Below are 24639 nucleotides of genomic sequence, written 5' to 3'. Positions count from 1 at the left end.
AAAAAAACGGAAGCGGATAAGACCGGAAGCCTCAACAAAATCAAGTCACAATGGCTGTGCCCACTCTTACATTAAGAGTAAGGTACATTAAGAAATAGTTTGCACGAAAATGTTAATTTTTTTTTAATTAGTCTAAACAACACTGGACCCCATTTACTGTAACTTTATGAACAAAAAAATGCTAACATATACATATATATATATATATATATATACATACAACCGGCGTAGCGTCATAGAACGTCTCTGAAAAGGTTCACGCCCACTTTTAGGGGAAAACAATCCGGCGAGCGCCATACACAGTAACGGATTAAGGACGTGTACTAACCCTTACAAACATGTAATTTGTATTTAAACATTTCACACAGTAGGCTACCCCTATTATGTATTTGTATTTAATTATTTTTTTCCACACAGTATTTTGTATTTTTTATTTTATTTTAAATACATTTCCATGTATTTATGCCCATCTCTGCCTGCCATCATCATCAATATCTTGCTGTTATGGAAATATCATGAATTGCGGATAATGCTGTCGAAAGCTAAATCAGGCTAGTTGTATAGCTGGACAGAAAAGTGCACTCAGTAGCTACTCTAAATATAAAGACACAATATTATACATTTAAAGATGTTTACTTCCGTAAGTAAACCGTAGTAAAATCATTCACTGGCTACCTGGTGACTCGATGAGGTACGAGTAAATGTCCGGGTAAACCACTGGGTGGGGTTGTTAGACCAATTTGACACTGGTAGAATGAAACGGTATATGTTTTTAAGTTGCCCAAATTAAGTTTATAAATTTATCGTTTACGCTCTATGGAAGGCAGGGTGGACATATAATTACTCGACAAATTTCATCTAAGTGATTTCTGAAGTTATACACGTCTGCCAGCTGTGTACGGACGTTGTTTTGTGCCGCTATTTTGTATTGAAGTCTATGGGAAGTCTGGCTTGTTTTCCCCTAAAAAGGGGCGGTTATATACTATCGGGTGAACTATCGCTCCTTCCTTTTTTCAAATTCAATTTTCTTTACATTTTGAAACCACAGTGAGGTTGATGTTATACTGACTTGAGTTTGTGCAGATCCTCCATTGCCCGGGCCAAGGCTTCCTCCGCTCTCTGAGCTCTGTCTTCAGCCTGGCTGGCTCTCTGAAGCAGAGCCGGGACCCGATCTCCAGCCGAAGGGCTCAACGTCACAGCTGCTGCCTCACTCAACTCTTCAACATCTGACAAAATGTAAGCCAGTAGAACAAATGCGTTTAAAACACGCAAGAAAGTTTACCACTTACTTACACCATGTGTAGCCATTAAGGTTTCAAACAATCTGCAAGTTATTTGGGACTCGGGTAACTTGGCAATCCTTGTTCTTTTAGATTTGAGTGATGCTTTTAACACTATTGATTATGAGACTCTACTCGAACTGGGTAATCAGGTCCTCCTAAGTAATCAGGTCCTGTCTTAGACTGGTTCAGATCCTACTTAAGTAGCAGGAAATACTACACTATGTTGCACTGGGTACCTACACCTCCAGGCGTTAGGTTATATCTTTAGGTGTTCCTCAAGGCTCAATTTTGGGTCCTCTAGTTTTTAACCTATACATGCTTCCTTTAGCTGTGTAATTGAACAGTACATTATTTCCTTTAGCCAGTATGCTGACACGCAGCTTTAGTTTTCATTTGCACCAGATAGAGATTCCCACAATTTAATTTCCACCATGCTGGACTACATTGTGGATGTCTCAGAACTATCTACAGCTAAACAAAGATAGGACAGAGGTACTTGTTACAGTATCATAATGATGCACGGAGAACATCTATTGCTCCGTATCTTGTTTCTCTATTTCTAAAAGCCAGTAATCAGGTCAAGATCTTAGGAATCATGTTTGACAGATCGACTCTTCAGTATTTAAGTATCTTAAAACACATTTGTTCACTAGGGCCTTTCCTTGATTTATTTTATAGTTGTTTTATTTTCTTAAACTATAATATTATATTATACACACTGTTTTAAAAAAGGTGTTACATAAAAAAAGCCTTACTTACTAAAAGATTTCTGTTTCAAATAAATCCTTATATTTTGAACTTTCTATTCATCAAAGAAACCTGGAAATAAAAAAGTATCACGATTTCCACAAAAATATTAAGGAGCACAATTGTTGATAAAATAAGAAATGTTTCTTGAGCATCAAATCAGCGTATTAGAATGATTTCTGAAGGATCATGTGACTCTGAAGACGAGTAATGATGCTGAAAATTCAACTTTGCCATCACATGAATACATTACATTTTTAAATATATTCCAATTGAAAACATTATTTTAATGCCAATAATATTTTACAATATTACAGTTTTTATTATATTTTTGATCAAGTAAATGCAGCCTTGGTGAACATAAGAGTATTTCTCACAAAAGCATTAAAAAAAAAAATCTTACCGACCCTAAACTTTTGGACAGTGTGTGTGTGTGTGTGTGTGTGTGTGTGTGTGTGTGTGTGTGTGTGTGTGTGCGTAAACATATATGGATGGGAATTTGTCTTTAGAAATTAGACAAAAATAATAGTTCTCATACCTATCTGCAGTAATGGGTCATCTGGTAATACTGGCTTCATATATTCATCACTGTTCCAAGGCACTGGGCCATTTGAAGCCAGTAACAAACTCTCTGCAGAACATTTCTACAAAAAAAAAAAAAAAAAAACACACAACACAAACTTAGTCAGGCTTCAAGTCATCTTGTCACCAATATCCACTTGAACCATATGAATGAAATGGATACTTACTGAAGTCCTAATGTAGTTTATCATCTTAATGTAGCTATAATCATCAAGCCCTAAAGAGGAATTAAAACATTATATATAAGATACATCAGACATCACTCAGAACACTGAGCAGTCCTTGGTTTGGAAAACTTACTGTGTTTTTGAACAAGTTCTGGAATATCCACACCATGGTCTGCCTTACAGTGTTGTAATGTCTCAGACACAGAGGCGAGAGTCCTGTTTAAAGTGAGACACAGATGCACGAGTACACATAAACCCCTCATCCTACCGGTAGTAAATAAGTTGTATATGACTTGACATGTACAAAAAGGTAATTGCAGCTGTTAAAGGATCAGTTCACCCAAAAATACAAATTCTTACTGAACTAAACGTGAAGAGACATACAGTTTTGCAAGTCTAAATAAATAAATAAATAAATATTCATAGTGTTCAAATCAGTGCTATTATTATCGTAAACTATAACTAATAGATCAAATAAAATAAAATATTTAATAGATTAAATTAGAAATGTTGCAAGCTAGCTGTCATATTTGGAGATATCAGACAACTATATAAATAAAGTTGAAATACAAGTTTGAAACAAACATGAGCGGATCACAATCCACAAAGTAATCTTTCAGATTTCTGTCAGGAAGAATCATGATGATAATATAGAACAATATAAACATGAATTAATACAGTTTGTATTGAATGTCACCTGTCACACAGCACACACAGGACTGTTATGAGTTCAGATCCCTCCTCCATTGACTGCCACTGTTCTTCATCACTGTCAGACAGCTCGGGTACATCATCACACACATCATCACCTACGTGGCACGAAACAGTTACATAGTCTTAAATCACACATCCATACAACATCTTCTAAACAACCGGTCAGAACCTTTGACATAGGCTAATTATTGGTAGCGGAATTACACCATTTAGAAAAAAAAATCCTCTAGGATTAACAATACACTCTTCAGATTCGTTACAATAAGGCAGTTTAAATCGCATCATAATTTAAAGCAAATATATACATCACATTTTAAACATTCACGTGTACCTGTGTACGCTTCCATGTTGTAGTCTCTCTCTTGAATTCGAGTGTTTCCCATCCGGGTCATTCTTATTCAGGTGTACTTCCCTTTTATCGCCATGTGAGGTCGCTGTTTTCTCAATAATGATGACATGCAGCATATGTAGCAAAAGAAGACTCGGTTAATACCTCAGTGTCTCTTTCTAGAACCTACTAATAATTAACAAAACATCAAGAAGTCATTTATGTAGGTTCCACTTCAACTCAACACAACGACTGAACCAGACATGTCTTTCTGTGTGTTTAGAATAACACTCACTGCTTACCAGTCAAAACTTTGGACTCAGTTGAGTTCACATTGTATTATAATTAATATTGTAAGGCTTATAAAAATATAACAATATAATATTTGTATTTAAGGCTTATGCTTAAATTGTGCACTAAATTTTGTTTATTTCTTCACATCTTGTGTGTACATTTTTAATTCATAATTTAGACAAGAAGGAAAAGCATTAAGTGTCAAGCACACGTGAACTCTTTTAGTGTGGTTTAAAATAATCTCAGAATCACAAAGTGAAAAATAATGATAATTTATTAAAAATTGGATCATGGGTTAATAAATAGCAGTTGAAGTTGCCACGTTCAAAAACAGATGTTCTGAATGCAACTAAACTGTATATGCTGAACAGCTCGTATAGTATGTGTTATGCGGTGTCGTACATTTGTCAATCTAAAGCTAATAAATGCTAAATGCTAATTACATTTTCAACAGTGTAATCAGATTACTTTACTAATTCCGCTCTCTAAAAAATAATTGCATTACTTATTACTTCCCATATCAACCTGGACCAGTTGAACAACACAAGGTTAGACATGAAACGGCTCTTTTAATTCTCTCAAATAAATAATATAAAATTGCAGAAATTATTCTTGTATTTTAACATATTTAAAGGGAGAAGGTTTGATTAAAATCATACATGTTAACAGTAGACAACATTAAAAGTTGATGCTCAATCCAATATTGTTTATGTAGAATTGTTCTATTGTCTATAAAGCACATCAGAAGTAACTAATTAAGCTACTAAGAGTAATCCCTTACTTTACTTTTCAATGGAAAAGTAATTAAATGACAGTAATTAATTAGTAATGCATTACACCCAAAACTGATCATGACCAACTAAAGCTGAATGTTTTAATCCACTTTTCAGACACAACACACAAAATAATATTACTATACACAATAGTTGAGATCAAGTATGAATATAATTTATTTTTTCAAGATCCATATACAATTAAATAACAAAAAAAAAAGCACCAGAATCCAAAGCGAATCATAGAAAAGCACATATAACCCTTATTTAGAACAAAGAAGTACTCAACATTTTTAAATATGTTTTTAAAACACTCAATATGATAATAGAATCCAAGTAAACTGCATTAAAATAATATTTTGGCTTATCTTGCACACAAATCATGCCAGAATTGCACTTAATTTAAAAACGTGGAAAGGAAAGTGTTATTTTTTGTCTCCAATGTTACCAAGATTGTATATGGCCTTGTTTTCAAGAATTTCCACTTTCTGCTCTCCATCTTGGAGTGTGTTGACAAGCATAGCTCTAGCGACTGATGTGATGGGGATGGACATTGCGGTAGGGAAAACGGAGGAGAACGCACCAAGAAATGTCCGGGCCATCCACTCAGCCAGCCTGCTCTCCTGTCTGTCCACTAGGAGCACCCTAGAAATAAACAAGCAAATATGAGCAACAGACCAAATGATGATTTAAAAATATCTGAACAAGCAGATATGCACTTCATACACAAGTATGTATGACCTCAGAAATCACAACAGATTTTAATTCAGCAATTCAGGAACAAAAAAGTAGGACTCACGCTGGTCGGTAGATGGAGAAACGCTCAAAGCCGAGGTCTCCAATTTCTGCTTCAACCTGTCCCTGTAAACACACCAGTGTTACTGCATTGTTCAGTGCTTGGATTGAAGTACATTAAAACACAAGAGTGTGCTTCTTTAGCCATTAAAAAAGCAAACAAATCTAGGTTGACATGTTGCATTGGGTGTTATAATACCTTAGTTTTCAGGTAGAGAAAGCTGCTGGTTTTATCGGCACCTTTGGAGGATTCTAGGTGAAAATGGGAACAACCTCCTGCTTTGGCAAGTTCTGCGGACTTGAGGACGTAGTCATGATCCACACGAAAAAACCCTTCCTGTAGCCCAATTAAAAATGGAATAAGTAACGTTATTTATCATGAAATTAGCCAAATTTACCACAGGAAAGGAACATGAAATGAACTTGCATTGTTAGCACATTATTTTCATGATTTATCACCACAACATTTTTTCTTTTGTCAAATCAACTTAGATCATTTATGTGGTTCCGAAGTTTTTGAGAACTCTACAGAGAAACAGAAAGTTGTGTTTTTCATCTTTACTTACATTGCCAATTTTCAGGTTTTATTCCCAATAATGATCTTTGTTATTATACAAAAGTTTGCTTGTTTAAGAATTGTTTGAGTTGAAACGGCTGAAACAGACCCTAATTTCAAGCATTATCAACTACGGTTCTGGAGAAAAGTCCTTCATGCATTAATACAGTCTATAAAGATGACATCTGAAACATACAGCTCCTGCTTTGGCTTTGGTTGTTCCTAGACAGCAGTATCCCACATCATGTCCCTGAAAAGCCTCAGCGTACTCCTCCAACTTCTCAAAATCAACCACCTTTTGCACCTGAAGAGAAGAGAAGGCGGCTAATGAATGTTAAGACCATGATAACGTTTACAAAATGACACCAAATGTCATCTGCACACACAAACTCTTGTCCCAGATCTTTTATTATGCAATACAATGGTATTCTTTTTGGACTACTGTACATAAACAGAACATTCCCAAACTTGGCACGTTACCAAATTTTCATAGGCTTTATCCTCGAAGGTTAACTGCCTTCGTCCAATGAGAGTGATCTTGGAGAAGATGTTGCGCTCCACTATTTCTTTCAAGAGCGCCTTTCCAGTCTCGCCAGAAGAGCCGAGAATGAAGCACGTTCTGTTCTTCTGCCGGTAATTCTCTTCCATTGCTTTCAGATCCATTCTGTAATGAAGAAATTATTGCATAACCATTTGAATCTCGCAACATCACAATGACACTGCAAAATTTGCACGTGTGAACTAGAATGAACAGATTTGCTATTAGATTTGCTATTGCTAGTGATATTTGTACAGCAGTTTCAGCAGGGGTGTGGTAAATAAGTTACCTGAATAATAAAACTGAGAAAAATTAATAGCAACTGGGCTGAAATATATTTAGCCTATTATCTGAGAACTGAAGCCAGCCACTTGAGAGCTTATTTCATGCATGCAATTTATTTATATTTTCTATTATTGTTCATTACTATCGTTATTTTTCATCATTTTATTGCAATTTTGTTGTTGTTTTTGCACATGCTCTTTATTATTATTACTACTATCTCTGTTTTGACTATGTTAATGACACAATAATGAAGAAAGAAATGGCATTCTTATTATAAGGTGTGGTCGATCACGCACTGCAGAAAAATATTGGAAATGCAATCAGGACAAAGCAACAATATTGCACCAAAGCAACCAGTATTGCATAGTAACATATCTAGTTTAGAAGTGATAGTAGTAGTCCGTAATGAATACTTTACCTTGGGATCTCGACAGTCTCTGAATTCTCCAGATACTGAAAAACAGCCGCGAGGGCCACAACAAAAACAGTGAAGAAGCTTAAGGCTTTACCCCAGTCAAACTGAAGTATATTCATGCCAGGCTCGATAAACAGAGGATACACTGAAGCTTCTTCCTTATTACGTTCCCGTTTCACACTGCGCATGCGCAGAACGTGTACATACACAGCATGCAGAGAACGCTGCAACTGTTTTGAAACGGAAATGCACGAGCACGACTGGACACGAGCAAGACAATTACTTAAAGCGATAGTTCACCTAAAAAAATTAATTCTGTCATTAATTACTCACCCTTATGTCGTTCCAAACTCGTAAGAATTTCGTTCATTTTCGGAACACAAATTAAGATATTTTTGATGAAATCCTCCATTGACAGCCACGTGACGCAACCACCACTTTGATGCTTCAAAAAGTCCATGAAGAGATTTAAAAACTAATCCATATGAATTGAGCGGTTTAGTCTAAATTTTCTGAACAGACACGATCGCTTTATATGATGAACAGATTTAATTTAGGCTTTTTATTGAACTCCTCCTATATTTTTCCTGCAGATGGAACAAATCAAAAAAATTGTGTAAGCATTAAAAGAATGCAAAGAGTTCAAGTAAAGAAAAGAATGACACAGTATAATATGTAGGTATTATGTTGATTACACATTAAGTCAATAAAATCAATAATTAGGAGTCCAAGTGGTACAAGTGAATGAGACCTAATTGTTATTGTTAGTTTTATTTATATAAAGTTCATTATTATTAGTTTTATATCTATTTTACAATTTCTCTCATATTTTTAAATCACTTATTTTCATATTTACATTTCATATCTCACAATTGAAATTTTATCTCTCTTTATTGCAACTTTATCTCTCAATGTGACATTTTTTATTTTAATGTTTATCATCTCACAACAATTTTTTTTAATACTTTGAGACAGTATTTTTACTAATTAAAAACATTTTACTCATAAAGAAATATATTTTAACAAAATAATGAATACATTCATTGATAATTAATACATTTGGGGTATATTTAAAAAGTAAAATAACAATATAAAAATAAAATAAAAAGTTTGAAATGTCATATCACTGATTTCCGAAGATGTTTTTTGTTGAGATCACATAATCAGAAAGATTTTACTCACTTTATCACCTTGAATCAAATAATTTATTTCTACAATGCAATAACCGACACGCTTCTGTGTGATGCCCTCTCCTCACCAGTAGGTGTCAGTATAAGTTTACGATCATTGTCTCGGAGCTCTATTGGGGCTTCTCTTGCCTGCCACTATTATGTTTTGATGGTGAAACAAAAAATGCTTGTCTCCTTCTGTTGTAAAGCTGTGGAAAGGCTTTCCAGCCAGAAAGTACAATTCAAACATGCAGATTCTGCAATATTACTAGGGAAGTGTGATTCAAGTCCTTAAATGGAATAGCCTAACACTATTACATGCATTTCAAAACTGTATCATACAGTGTCATTAAACATATCAAAATTGTGAATGAGAACATTTTCCTTTATAGCTAACAAGGCCACACCATATGTGCCAATCCTTTAAAGCAGATTGTATTGTCTGTGCACAAGACTCCAACTGTTTAAATTCCACCTCTTGTTCAAACGTTTGTTGGATGCTAGTATGAATAGACCCATATGTCAGCTGACAATCCTGCTCTTTCAGATGTTACTGAACAAATGTAGTGGAGATTTAAAGGCTATGCATATCAGCTTTCATTATTCCTTCTTTAAATCTTTAAGAAAAACAGAAAATAGCTCTACAGATAGAATCATGTTTTTTGCATGAGTTTGTCATGTTTAATAAACCATATTTGAATGCAGCCATTTCACTCTAAGAAAACAAGGTTCAATGGGTTTTATAGGGTTCTTGGCTCAGTTTTAAAGAACCATTTATGCCAAAAAGGTTCTCTGTAAGGAGAAATGTCTTAAACATTATAATACTTTCATGTTTATTGGGTTATTTCATTTTTTTTCTACTGATAAAGTACACTAAGCTGTCACTGGGGTGTTACCCTTTCAAAAGGTTGTACCTATTAAATGGTAGCCTGAATGAGAACCTTTTTAAAGGGTAACGTCAGTGACAGCTTTTGTACCATCTTTTCTGAGAGTGCATGTTTAATTCATATAATGTAATAAAATTAAAATTTAATTAAAATGAATTAATTTTAAACTAAATCCATAATGATCCCATGGTTTCAAAAGGAGCACTGTAAAAAAAATACATGATCAATAAGTTATGACAACATATGTTTTTACATTGCTTTAACTCATCAAAATAAGTTAAGTCAGTGAAGTCAGTTTAATGCAATTTAAGTTGAAATGACTCAAATATCCAAGTTGATTGTACTGAAATTTAAATCTTTTCACAGTGTATTTAAAGCGCCTGACAGAACCTTCCATAGAACCTTTTCTTCTAAGAATGAGTTTGTTCAGCAACTATACTTGTAGAACTAAATGACTGTAGAGTACAAGTAAGGAAGTGATATTCAGAAAGCAACCCACAGTGCATCTGGATCTGCTCATGCAATGAATGAATTTTCCCTGCTGATTTTTTTAACTTAAAGCCTCTCTCTGAAAAGCTGCTCTTTTTCTATTATTGAGCTTAAACCAATCTCGTCGCGGAGAGGGAAGAATGACAAAATGCGTCATGAAGGAATCCACATCCCCCTCGCAGCTTAAGACAAAAGACTAGGTCCTGACAGTAACAGGGCAACCGCGGTGAGCCCCAGAGATGCCAGCGGAGTATAGTCTGTTAATTACCACTGAGTGGAATCAAAATGGCTTCCTATTGTCCAGTCCTGGTGGGGGTTTGTGGCAGCCTGCGGAGGAGAGATGGCTTTGTGTAGGCCGCTGTCATACACACATGTTGAGTCATTGTGGGCTGACTTCGATCAGATGAACGTATGTAGGAAATGCGATTGAGGCCATGCTGGGGTTCAGGGGAGGGTTGTCATTCACAGTGTCATTAAAAACACTTTTTACAGCCACACTTTTAAATGTCAAAACAGCTTGATATGACTTGAAGTCTTGAAGTCATGCATTTTACTTCTGATTATAACTCAGCAAAACCAGATCTTTCACTACACAGATCGCAGGCGGTAAAGGTTAAGCTTATGCTATCAAGTTTTGTTGAAACTTTCACAAATATTTTCACTGATGCCTTTCTGTACAGGTGACACAGTGCATGGCTCATTCAAAAAGGTTAAAGAAACTCAGGAGTGCCAAACATTTAATATTTCCAAAAAAAAAAAAAAATAAATTATATATAAAATATTGGATTTTCTTATATTTTGGTTTATATATATATATATATATATATATATATATATATATATCTATATATATATATATGTATATATATATATATATATATATATATATATATATATATATATAACATCTTAGATAAATACATTGAAAAAGTAGATAGTTATTTTAATGCTTTGTTGTTGTCAAAATATTTTTCTTACAAATATTTTGTAATTTCAGTTTATTCAAATCTCAAAAGAAAGTTTGAAAATGTATTATTCAATGGGTCAAAAACACGTACATAAATACAACATAAAATGGAAAATTAGGTCTATAGGTTTTTGTATGCTTTGTTTTTCCCTTATTTGAAATATATTACAATTGAAATTAGAATGTATGTAAATCACAACATAAAGTTTGAATTTGTATCAAAAACTGGTTTCCAAATGGCTAAGGTGATATATATATATATAAATTATATATATATATATCAGCGCAGCAAGTGAAAATTTCTTAGTATTTAGTATGTCCCTCTTTTGTTTTAATGATAGCTGCACTTGAGCTGCATAAATTTGTGTAAAACCTGAGTAGTGACCTTTATGTCTTATTCACGTTAATTCATAACATTCATTAGTTTCAAATATTTCAAAACCCTAAAATCTTGTTTATTACCAGGTTTAAATTAGATTTTAAATCCAAAATATCTATCTCAGACTTATGGACAGCACTGTAAATTAAATACCATAATATCCAATGTACCCTTTTCACACAAGTAAAGCCTCCGATACTGTGCTCCAACTAAAAACTAGATGTCTAATCCGGAATCCACAGAAACAGGAGGCCTAATGCCCCACTGTAGTGCAATATGTCCCATATCCTGGCCAATTGAAACATGCGCACTGACACAGAGGGCTTAGCCAGCAGAGCCACTGACTCTTGAGTGTGATGCTAATGATGGCCATTAATGGAGCCTGACAGCACAATCTGCTCCTCATTGTAGCACCTTAGCAGGATCTGCAGCTTGCAAGGGGCCAAAGAGGAGGCGGGCGGCTTGGGACGCCAGGACGAATCAAGTGGCAAGTGGTTGCGCGGGGACGGGGAGGTTTCAGGAACAGAACCGGGGACCTGGCACAGAGGGACTGCGGATTGCAGGCCGATCCCAGCTGATCCCCGGGTGAGGATTAGCTTAATTAGACCTCAATAGCCTTTATAGTCAAATGCAACTGTCAGTTACTGTCAAAAAAGGACTGTCCAATAATGTGGGCCTAATTCTTCAGTAGTCCCAGAGGTGCAGGCATCACAGGCTTCACAATCCCAGAGCTGAACAGGAGCGACATCATTAGACTTGACTCTTTTGCCTTGTTATATTTTTCATTTGCATGTCAGATAATCTTAACAACGACTGGCCTGGTCACCCTATGACCCATATCAGACTAAAACCTGCAAGGGATCTTTAATATATTTGTCAAAATGAGAAATGTTTCCTATATAGAATAATGGTAAAACATGGTTCATTGTTAGTTAATGTTAGTTAACTAAACAAATGAGACCCTATTGTAAAGTGTTACCAGAAAAATCAGCTAAATAGAATGTTTTGCATTATTCATTTTGCACAATGTTCAACTGATGCCATTTAAATGCATCATATTTTAGTCCATGCTATACAACACTAATTTATTATATCACACGAAAAAATTATCGGAAGGAGAAGAAATTATTAAATGAGCATTTGATCATTTTAGTAAAATGAACTAATTTCCTTACCATTTATCCAATTTTATCATCTATTATTCATGTGGACATCATGTAGGTTTTAAAAAAAAAAAAGTGAATATATGACTCTTTTAGCACAGTTTTTGTGTAGTCGATTACATAACTATACTTTATCATTGGTCATTAAATAGATAACTTAGAACTTAGTTTAGGTACTCATGTACTAAAAACTGAAAGGCTTTTGAAAAGTTTCAAAACGATCCACGTTCACACTGATCCACGAAAACGACTAAAAACGCTGTATTATTCATGCCAGGCCAGTAGTTGGCGATGTTACTTTGTAAAGAAACACTACGCGCCTATAGGCTATACATGTAATGTGCATGACGTCACCGTTTCCACAAATTCACGCTTTTGTAGTTTACACTGATTCAAAAAATGGCATTTTGAAACCCGTTTTCAAAAGTTTGCCTTTTGTCGTGTAAATGAACGGCCAAATGCATAAAAAGCTTCCCGTTTTTAGTTGAAAACGGTGTCGTGTAAACGCCCCCCTGAGTCCCTGGCAGAGCGGCCGACCCAGGCTTAGTATCAATGCGGCTCAGCTCGGCTTTGTGGCCCAAATGCCATCAGCTAAGCTGGTCTCAGACCTGCTTTGACCAGGCTTCCTGCCAGCTCATCCAAAACAATGGCGTAATTAAATGAACAAACAGATTAGATCAGCCCAACACAGAGGGAGATGGGATCGTAGATCAGGCCCCTGCCATGGACACAGCAGGATCACATAATACTTGGAAATGCATTAGCACATCTGTCCAGCCTGCTGTGTAAAGCACAGATACGTTAGCTTACAATGGGAGGAGACAGGTGAAGTGTATTACAGCTCAGGGCTGGACATATTTTCTTGTAGGTTCGGCTTCATCAACTGAATTTCCTGAGTTATTTTCTTCATGGGGGAGGTACTGAAATCTAAAAGAAAGTTTACACAGTTAACTGAAGAAATTACTTACACATGATGACTTCAAAATGTAGAGAGAACGTCATACATATGCATAACGTGGGAATCGAGAGACCTGAGATCCCATTGAGCACTATTCAGGATTGGAGGCTGAATAATACATGGCATTTAATGTGCAAAACAAGCTATTTCTTAGAAAAAAAAAAAAAAAACAGGTTCTTTCACGGTTATTTGTAGACTTAGCAGTATTTTAGGTTTGAGCTTGCTGTGGTTCTTTGGAGAAAAGTTGTTTATGTTACATCAGATCTTCAGTTCTGTTACCGGAAAAGTGAAGCTCGGTATACCGTTCTTTGAAACACCAGCAAATACTGTTTAGTAAACTATAACGCTGACTTTTTTTGTGACAGTGCAAAACTGTCACAACTGTTTGCTGGAACATCAGAACTATATTGCATGTCTGCTAAATGTATTGCTCACCCAAAACATTTCATTCATGCTTCAAAACCTAGTTATTGTGTCGGTACATTGGCACCAAAATAAAAAGTTTTTTTTTGTCATCGTGTGAGACACACTGGTCAAGGAAATATATACTACTGTTTTTTTTGTTTTTTGTTTTAAACAAATTTTTGACTGACTGCATACAATACAAGTATGTCTAGCTGAATGTTCCTGTTTGTCACACTGAGCTTAGATACAGATTTCAACAGCAAGTACAAATTTACTTCAAAAAGTCAATACTGTACACAAAAAGAAAAATGTATTTATACAGTACATTTATTTTAGCAGAAATGTGTTATATGTAAACTGAAAATGCACAGTTGCTTGTTCATTTTTACACACTCTATTATGTCTTCCCTGAACACCACCACACTATTCTTCCTATTGTTCTTCCATGACAAGCAACTGTGAATTTTCAGTTAATGTGTAACGCATTTCTACAAAAATAAATGTACTGAATAAATAAAAAAAATGTATTTCTACAGTAATGCTGTATAGCTGCTCCTGTTTGTGGTTGTGATGTTCAAAAATGGTAGTGATTGTGCTGGGCAAACTCCATATGATTACAAACTTTGATTGATTGTACAATCTTTTCATGCCCTCCTGAGGGTTAGGGTGGACCGTCATACAAATCATATGTTTTTTCTCTAAAAGTCAGATTGAATTCATATGAAATCACCACCTTGTTACAGTACTTACTGTACGAATTCTCATCTGGTTGAAATATACAGAAAACTGATAGATAGATAGATGGATAGATGGATGATGCTTTTGGTTTTGAATAAAAAAAAAAATTATAAATTAAATTAAATTAAATTCAGAGAAGTGTAGAATCAACCGAACACTGTTTTATTCTCATCATGGTTTGGGTGATTCCCAGATTTTCCCAAGAGAAAAACTATGTACTGTGCCTTTTGTTTTCTATATCAAATACTATAATAATAGAAAGCTTCTTAGAGGATATCTATGTTTGGTTTAGGTTTTCTCCATCAGTCCTGTTTGCAGACTTCAAATCTCCCTTTTGTTGCACGTCTGGACTATCCTAATGACTCCTTTGAACTGCCGATGTTCTCTGAGGTACAGCTTTGTGTGCAACTCAACCTCTCGTCTGGAAACGTGCTAAGTCGCTAACCTCTACACTCTTTCCCACATCAGATTTGAGTATGAATGGCATCTTAGTTTTCCTTAATACAAAATGTAAGCGTTATTACTGCCTTGTACTGATCTTATCACAATGTCTTCAGCCAAGTATGTTCAAAATTCATACTCAACAAACCTTCTAAGAAGGAATTAAGGAAGATTGTCTCAGAATCTGCATCTTGCAGGTCTCGCAGTGTCCTCTCAGCAAGACTTTGGCTTTAAAATCCTCATTAAGAAGATCCAAAGAAGCCCAGAGTGTGGACTCTGAACCAAGCCGAGGATCATATCAGACCCACCACAGAACTGAGAAATCTCCCTGCCAATGAGCAAACACAACTACAAATGGCCCAGACTGCTAGCACAATGCCACAGTGAAAGGAGCCAAATTAGCTGGAGGCTAACAACAATTTACCAACACCTGTATTAGTGTGCTTGCTCGGCAGGGAGCTGAGCTGAACAAGCGCTAATCCCTATAAACCCTACTGGACCCCTCCTACCAAATCAGCATTTGCATCTTCTCCATTTATTGGTTGATGAGGAACCTCTAGCCCAGAAGGTTTGCTGGGATTGGGAACGTTTCATTCCTCCACACTCACACTCTCGCTGCCTGGGTGGTTCGATGATTATCTCCAGCCCGTGTTGGTGAGAGCGAGGGCCGTGTGTGTGTTAGAGATTAGCGGGCATTAGAATGACTGTGTGCTACTACATTCTCTCACCCCCCATGACTGAACCTAATTGGAGAGGTGGAGAAGATGGGCAAGTCATTAGGCCCGAGCTGTTTGCTTAGGAGTTGACCGACTGTGATACAAGTCTCACTATGGTTTCTGTTCTCCGGTTCTTTTCAGAGAGGATGATAGAGGGATGCCGCAACAAGAATGGGATGGGAAACTTTGGACAAATCATGTTCGGATGGATACGAATCAGATAAAAAGAGGAAGATGCTGGGGCCATTCAGTCCAAAAGAGTAGCCTATACATGAATTCATTTGGCAAACACTTTTATTATTTTAGTATTTACTGTATAAGCCTACCGTAATTTGGAAGAAAGTTGTGATTTCAGTAATTTCTGTGAGATCTGCTTGGTTCACCCCTAGCTAACAGGTCTTCTTCTAACTAATGAAGAAGGTTCTCTCAGAGTAAATGTTCATTCAAAGTTATCTGGTGTTCTCTAAAAATGTTAGCACAAAGACACTATTTATACGTTGTTCACGGAACGTTTTTTTTTTTTACGTTTTAGTTGGATGTTCATCCGACGTTATACTTGTTACTTATGTTCTGTGAACATTCTGAAACGTTCCTATAATGTTTGTACGAGGATAAAATCGAATGAAAAATGACAAATCTGTCATCATTAATTCCATTAATAAAAAAAATTGCTGTCTTTAAAAGGATGAAGGATGCACTTTTTTAATAATGAAAGTAAATGGGAACTGAGACTGTCAAGCTACTATAAGGACAAAGAATCAGCATAAAAACATAATTTACGTAATGTACACTATATTCCACATGAACGTTTGCAGTGCTAGATGGGAAAGTAATAGTTATTCTCTACAAATCTTCCATTATACAGTAAGTTTGATTGACATACAGGGTTTTTAAAGACATGTGATTGAATAAAAACATATTGGAGATCATAAAAAGTGATCACTGATTTGGTAAGATAACATTGCATCCCATTAGCTTTTATTATATGGACAATATTTTTTCAAAATATCTCCTTTTATGTTCCACAGAAGAAAGAAAGTCAGCAATCTAATACTGAGAAGATACAAAGAGCATGCAAGGGTCTTACTTTGACAGATAATACATGCAAAGGTCTATTTCTTAAAAAAACACACACACAAAAATGAACCTACTGTACATAACCCAATGAAGCTATACTGTAAGCTACACTACTATTTAAAAGTTTGGGGTCGGTACGAGTTTAACAATTAATACTTTTATTCAGCAAAGATGCCTTAAATTGATCAAAAGTAACAGTAAATACATTTATAAAGTTTAAAAAGATTTGTATTTCAAATAAATGCTGTTTTTTCAAACTTTCTATCCATCAAAGGATGAAGAAAACAAAAAGTATAATGGCTTCCCCAAAAATGTTCTTTAATATTCAGAAATCTGCATATTAGAATGATTTCTGAAGGATCATGTAACACTGAAAAATCAGCTTTGCTATCACAGGATAAAAAGTACATTTTAAAATATATTCAAATAGAAAACTATTATTCTTCACTGCATTTCAGCCTGTACTGAGAGGATTTCTTCCATGCAAGTGGAGGGTAAAAAAACGCGCTGAATCTTTTATACAAGATATGACGGCATTCACATGTTCTTCAAGGTTTCCCCTTTCACTTACTGTACATCATCTGGACACTGATACGCTACTGATATTAAAAGTAAACCTGAGAAAAATTGTCAGTCCACACGCTTTCATCTTTCACGTGCTGTCTGCATTGTTGACATCAGTGTCCCAAACATCCTCACGGGAGCTCAAAAGGCCCGACAGTGCAGTTTAGTCTGATTTTGATTTTAAGTGAGCATCAGATCAGATGTCAATGTCTATTCCCACAGGCTGCAACCCTGTCAGATACCCCTCTGTGCCAATTAGTCGAGAGAAAGGACGGAGACAAGGACAGAAGCTGCACTGCTGGGCCACTAAAGCCCCTCTGGTGCAGGGGCTAATGGCTAATCAGAGACGGACTTACTGTCTTCATAGTGGCTGGATTTGCTAAGTCCTTTTGGGGATATCTGTCCTGGGAGACCGCAAGCGTGGAACATGGTGAGGTGCTAAATGGTGGCTGTTGAATCCGATATTGGCCTGATCTGAGGAGAGAGCGCCCAGAATTTGGACAGAACAAGAAAATATGTTGTATATACAGACAAGGCATTATAAGCACCCTTCAACTTTAAGATTTTAATGTATAAAAATGAAGTTAATATCTTACTGGCCATACAAGTTTTTATATTAGACTTTATATTTTTAAAATATTTTAAATATGAGGGAAGATATTGGTAACAATTTACAATAAGGTTGCATTAGTTAACCTCATTAGTTAACATGAACTAATAATGAACTGTACTTACTTATACAGCATTTATTAATCTTTGTTAATGTTAAATTCAGCATTTACTAATGCATTATTGGAATCAAAAGTTGTATTTGTTAACATTAGTTAATGCACTGTGAACTAACATGAACAAACAATGAACAGCTGGATTTTTAGTAACTAACGTTAACAAAGATTTAAAAAAAAAATGTATCGCTTGTTGTTAGTTCATGTTAGTTAATACATTAAACTTAAAAAAAAAACAGGAAAACTGGGGGGAAAACATTGACAAAAAAAGGCAAACCACAGCTACAGGTTTTATGCAAAAAAATGTTTATAGAAAAACAAAAAGCTCACAGGAAAAAGCATATACTGACTACAACATAATCAAATATTAATATTTTGTTTGTTCTCTCTTGTTTTTGCATGTGTTCTTTTTTTTCTTGCCTAATTTCTTTGCTGAAAGCCTGGTCAGAAATTATGGCTGCACAATTCGGCATGTTTCACTGCATTATCACAACACTGTAAAAAATATATTTGTCATGATTTGTTATCACAACATTTTTTCTTTAGTCAAATCAACTTCGATAATTTATGTGGTTCAGATAACATAATATTTTGAGTTTCTGTTGATTAAGCCAATCTCCTTCATTGTATTAACTCAACATTTAACTTCAATTAACTAAAAATTCTAAGTTAATACATTTTTTAAGTTAAACCAACAACACTTTTTTTACAGTGAAATAAACTCCAAGCCCACATGCAATATGTTTACAAAATCTTTAACCCATTTTTTAATAATATATGAATAAAGGGTGGAGATGTAAGACATCACTTTTGGCCACTACTGTATGTGTATATTATAATAATACATTAATGTATTATATAAATTTTCAGAGAGCCAGCAGAGGTAGAATTATTAAAAAATATATATATATACACACACACACACACAAACATACTGTCATCAGTCACTCAGGATCTGTTGGCTGTCATAAAATGAATATGATTCTGTGTCAGATTGGGAAACATTTAATCTTCCTTTGAAACAGAGGTGATGATGTTGAGCTAATAAAGGGTGTTTATTATAACCTGTCATGACAAGGAAACACTAACCATGACGGATGACCCATACGGACTCACACAGACTCACAGACACACACACACACACAGTCCTCTGATCTCAGTATTATTGATCGTTTCATTATGTCTTTTTGCTTTTTCTGTGACGGCCATTCAATCTTCGCTGTCATCTTCTATTGAACCCTGCGCTCGGGGAGGAGCGGGATGGAAAGTGATGGGTAAAAATGGGACACAGAGCCGGGGTGCCGGCGGTCGGGGGGAGCGGGACACCGTCTGTCGCTGCCATCGTGGTTGTATATGAGTGTGTATTCGAAAAATGGGTAGAGCAGGTGGTGTGACTAAGCAGAGCCTGGCGCAAATGGGCCGTGTGTGTGTGTGTGTGTGTGTTGAGCGATGAGACGGGGGTGTCACCTCTTGCTCTTCCGAATAGAGAGGCCCATCACACCCACCCAACTGTTTGGCATTCAGAAGTGTCCACCTCTTTTTTTGCCTCTCTCCTTTCTTTTAGTCCTCCCTTTCTTGCCTTCATAATGCATTGTTAACAAAACAGTTTACCAGGCTTGGCTGGTACATTATCCAGCGGGCCTCTGGAGACGCTGTGATTTAGGCAAATGGATTCAGAGAGAGGAGTGGCCGTGGAGTCTTAACAAAACGCCACATGAGTCGAGACTGAATCTTCTCTCTTCTTCCCTATTTAGTCTCCTCCATATATTAAATAGCAATTAGGCTCTCTATGTGTGCAGTGTGCTGAAGGGAGCAGAGACACTATGATCTCACTGCATATGCATGAATGAGCCATACTGATCACCTCACATCATCTCCTCTGAGCATTATGAGACCTATATTGGCTTTCATAGAGGGCAGAGGTGGATCATTTCTTTAAATACCAATTTCTCTGGTTCAGCCCAGTGTATGGAATTAAAAATAATGCGTAAGGTAGTCAATGAGATGTTAAACTAGTAGAAGTTGACTTTCTCCTCTATCTGACGTGATTGTTTTAAGTGATATATTAATTCTTTATTAATTAAATCTCTATAATTATATTATAATAATAAAAAATTGCACTTTTTATTTATTCATTACTGCCCTAAGCTATTTCCCATTGAAGATATTTATATATCTTCCAAAAGACAAAATAATAATTGAATTTACCATTTGAATTTACCAACAGTGATGGAATATATCTAAAGATATGTAATGTAGAAGAACTTACGACAGTACTGAATAAAAAAAATAAAAAACAATATAAGAAACTAAATACACACACACACACACACATATATATATATATATATATATTCTTTTTTTTTTTTTTTTTTTTTTTTTACACATACACATAAATACATACCCAGACAAACATGTTTTCATGTTTTATGGGGACTTTCTATAGACATTATGATTTTTTTTACTTCACAGACTGTATAATCTATCCCATAACACTAACCCTACCATCACAGAAAACTGCATTTTTACACTTTCAAAAAACATCACTTAGTATGATTTATAAGCTGTTTTCCTCGCACACACACACACACACACACACACACACACACACACACACACACACACACACACACACACACACACACACACACACACACACAAAAGATAACATACATTATATACACAACAGGCATATACAAAACTAAGTAATGAAGGTGGATTTTAAATAAAAAGTGTTCTCAGAAATCACAAATGTATTAAATGTAATACATTCACAATTTATTTTATATTTGTTGGTCAAAATGCTGATTTTACATTATTGCATGTTACTTTTTACAGTTTGCTGTTTCATTAGTTGTTTTACAGTTTTATATTTCTACCCCATATTGTGTGACAACACAACTTTTGTTATCAGAAAAAAAATGCTTTTTTTGCCAAAACTTTTAGGTATATGCCTATAAAGAAATTGGCTTTAAAAATAAACCTACAGTATTCACAGGAGTAAAAGTGTGGCAAAAGGGGTTAATTGCAGTTTTTTTTTTTTTTCACTGTACACTGATGCATTTCAGGACATATAGCCTTCTTTAAAGTGTGCCAGAAACCTGGCAAACCAGATACATACAAAGTTCTGTCATGAAACTCTAGATGGCACAGACTGATCCTAGATGGTGCAGTCCTTAACTCAACCTGCTTGCAATCATATCATTCTCTATGGCACAGCTGATTGGTTCCTGCATATCAGTAGCCAATGAGCTCGCTGCTCAACCTTCATATATTTGGTCAGCATTTGCTGTAGCAGTTCAGAAACCCTCCACCTTCCCCAGCTCCACCTGTATAGATCTGCTACGGGTAATTCATGTGTGCTATATTAGGGGCTTTCACACCAGGTAGTTCTAGGAACTTAGTTTTAGGAACTAGACACCAGGGTGGTTCCCTGAGAACTAATGGTTCCCTTAGGAACATTGTCTGGTTGCATTCGCACCGTCAGTAGGAACTCTGAAGGGACGTAAGCCACGCTTTTTGTTGTTGGGACCTTTATTTTGACGATGCGGCGGACCTTTATTTTGACAGCGCTGAGGACGCCAGCCAGAGCCTGGGCACACAGTTATTCACATTCTCATTAGATTCTCATGACATTCTCATGTTCATTAGTTTACGATCTGTCTAACAGTCCTGTCTAATACGATAGATAGAACTGTTGTAAAGTAGACAGTATATGAAAAGGTATTAGCGTATGCCGTGCGGTTGATGTCCAGTGTTGCTAGCTGGGCAGAAATACACGATCATGTTTCTCTTGGTCCACCATCTATCACTTTTTCCATGTCCGTAAAGTTAGTTTGTGGTGTAAATATATAGGCTATGATCTGTGTGTTTACACAGCTTTTAAATGGCGGGTGCTGGTGTTTCGTGTTTGTTTCGGCCAATCAGCGAACACTAATGTCACTGGTTGTTCCTATAGTGCTGGTTTAGACCCTACCTTAAGGAGCCATTCTGAGCTTTAAAAATGTTGATTCAGTCATTAAATGATATTTCTGACTACGTCAAAACCAGTTCATTTAAATGTTACCACATGATTTAAGTTACCTGTTAATGCATTTAGAGCAAAGTTTGTTACTTTATAAAAACAAACTCAACCAGCCCATGTTCTTGAGACAAACATGCACCGCTAATGCTTATAAAGCAGAACTAGTCATGTACAAAGATGTCATAAAAAGTCTTTTAAAATCGCAGGCACAAAACCCTTGAAGACTGACAATGCCTCCAACTGAGCTGCCACCCTCGGCGGACACACTTCACCATAGCCACTGTGCTTTCCACTTCAGTGTGACCTTTTACAATATCATCTCTCTCTGAAGATCTCACTGTGAGGAAAAGGGGCAGACCTAAAGACCGGTGCCGACCCGAGGTGAAAACGGGCATCTTGTCCTGATAAATCATGCCGTAATGAGCCCTTCATTGTGCCTGGCATTGTGCTCCAGCACTCCCGCAGTCTGCCACCTTTTGCCTGTTAAGCTGACAGGAATAATGAACTGGCTGCTTTGAACTGGCCTCACAATATTGACTGGTTGCACACAGCAGATGTCTCCAGCTAAAGCAACTGGTAAATGCACATTAGGTTAACAAAAGGGGCCTTTGCTTTTAGGGGGTGGGAGGTGCGGCCACTGGGGGTGTGTTAAAGTTTTTTTGCAGGGGGTGCTGGGGAGATCGGGGCGTAGGTGCAGTCAACAGACAGACAGGGAGCTTCATTTTAAAACAATTCATTTGTCAAAGTGGCCATTCAGAGCGGCCTCTGCTTTGTGCGACTGAAGCGTTTGTGGGTGTGTGCCGGGCTAAAAGCGGGTGACTGAAGGGAGTGAAGGAGATGCCAGCATGCAGCACACATGCTAATCCACAAACTTTCGCTTTTCCTGCATTTTGTGAGAACAGCAATTTGCTCTCCTTATTACCATCGAAATTAGAAAGACTGATAAAACATATAGGTTTCAGTAAACCCTTAAAAGGAGAACACTTTGCAGGCAGGATTCGTTACATCATCCTGGATGTTTTAACCAAATGTGACCTCAATGGCATTATAATATCCACTGATTTGCTGGACTATAGTATATACAGGATATATACACAAAATACGCACCACTGAAATCTTATTTCACAAATCAACATCCATTTTTGGATACCATAAACTGAATTCTGTTAAAAATTATATATAAGATTGCTTCTAAATTAAAGAAATTGTTAGGTAACACTTTACAATAAGGTTTCATTGGTTAACATTAGTTATTAGATAACATGAACTATAAATGAACAATTCTTCTACAGCATTTATTAATCATAGCTAATGTTAATCTTAAAATTTGTATCTGTTAACATTAGTTAATGCATTGTGAACTAAACTGAAGAACATTTTTATGAACTAACAATAACAAAGGTTAATAAATTCTGTAAAATATATTTACTAATTGTTAGCTCAAGTTAGTTAATGCATTACAATAAGACCTTATTGTAATGTGTTACTGTTAATAGTCTACTTGACATTTGAAACTAAATAATGCAAAACTGACAATGTGATAATATAATAATTTTACTATAGAATAAAAAACATGCATCCAAAAACTCATTTTTCTCAAGGGTATTTAACATTTAGCTTAAAAGCCATGAAAATAATAGAGAAATCATTGCCAAAAAACATAACATAAGAATATTTTAGAGGTGAAAATAGTCTTTCTTAAACATAAAAGTTGCATTAATGCACTTCTAAGCAACTCAACTTTGCAAACTGAAAAACACAGGGCATGAAACTAAATGTGACTTTATGCTATCGATTTGTAGGTACTGATACATAAAAAATACATAAATAGGATGTGAAAGCCAAGAACCACTTTAGTAAAAAATCATATTCATTACATACAATTACATTCACTATCGTCCTAATAATGACTATTACCTATCATTACTACATATCATTATCATTAATATGATTTTTAACACAGAGGCTGAAAGCGCTGGTGTCTGCGTGGAGAAAGCCTGATTTAAAGCGTGACCGTGGTAATGGTGCAGTAATAGGCCGTGACTAAACACGCTCACGGGTACCAGCTCAGACACACAGAGAGGCTCACTGCAGCGAGAGGGCTACGGCAGGCCAGCGCTGATTAGCATATAATTGCTGCCATTGTATTTGACATGGAGAATTAAGAACCAGCCTGGTGGCAAGATGTCCATTCGTCCCGAGAACAGGGAACACGACATATGGACAGGAGACTGAGGGGACTGCACTCTAAAAAGTGCATACTGAGAGTTGTTTACACGTTTTCTACACGATCTGGGCATTCAAAATTATTTTGTTGGTTAAACAATACGGATTCTGATTGAATTCTGCTTTATTTTTGGGTGAATGGGATTTCACCAAGAACAACATGGTCCTGGATCAACATCTTTGTTGATCCTGGAACAACATTCCAATCAACCAATCAGATTTAAGGGACAAGTA

General features: G+C 36.0%; 2 protein-coding genes across 3 annotated transcripts in view; both read right to left on the bottom strand.

Annotated features, from left to right (window-relative positions):
- prmt3 (protein arginine methyltransferase 3) overlaps nt 1–3916 on the bottom strand; it is a 56140-nt gene extending 52224 nt beyond the window's left edge. Inside the window, exons 1-6 of the mRNA XM_081355449.1 lie at nt 3825–3916; nt 3477–3588; nt 2913–2995; nt 2780–2829; nt 2569–2674; nt 1070–1226 (exon numbers count right to left, since the gene is read on the bottom strand). Coding sequence (XP_081211575.1) covers nt 1070–1226; nt 2569–2674; nt 2780–2829; nt 2913–2995; nt 3477–3588; nt 3825–3885 — 569 coding nt within the window. The 5' untranslated portion in view covers nt 3886–3916. The remainder of the gene's footprint in view (nt 1–1069; nt 1227–2568; nt 2675–2779; nt 2830–2912; nt 2996–3476; nt 3589–3824) is intronic.
- A 455-nt stretch (nt 3917–4371) lies between these two features.
- The window catches only part of htatip2 (HIV-1 Tat interactive protein 2), a 37854-nt gene continuing 17586 nt past the window's right edge, over nt 4372–24639 (bottom strand). Inside the window, exons 1-6 of one of the 2 annotated variants that reach the window (XM_081355171.1) lie at nt 7481–7729; nt 6720–6903; nt 6436–6543; nt 5883–6020; nt 5688–5749; nt 4372–5533 (exon numbers count right to left, since the gene is read on the bottom strand). In XM_081355171.1, coding sequence (XP_081211297.1) covers nt 5314–5533; nt 5688–5749; nt 5883–6020; nt 6436–6543; nt 6720–6903; nt 7481–7665 — 897 coding nt within the window. In that variant the 5' untranslated portion in view covers nt 7666–7729 and the 3' untranslated portion in view covers nt 4372–5313. Of the gene's footprint in view, nt 5534–5687; nt 5750–5882; nt 6021–6435; nt 6544–6719; nt 6904–7480; nt 7730–24639 lie in introns of those variants that run through there. The other variant, XM_081355172.1, reaches the window with a different exon arrangement.

This window comes from Scardinius erythrophthalmus, assembly GCF_964197995.2.
Source record: "Scardinius erythrophthalmus genome assembly, chromosome: 2".
In the NCBI taxonomy this organism is placed as follows: Eukaryota; Metazoa; Chordata; class Actinopteri; order Cypriniformes; family Leuciscidae; genus Scardinius; species Scardinius erythrophthalmus.
This window is presented reverse-complemented; position numbering and strand designations above follow the sequence as displayed.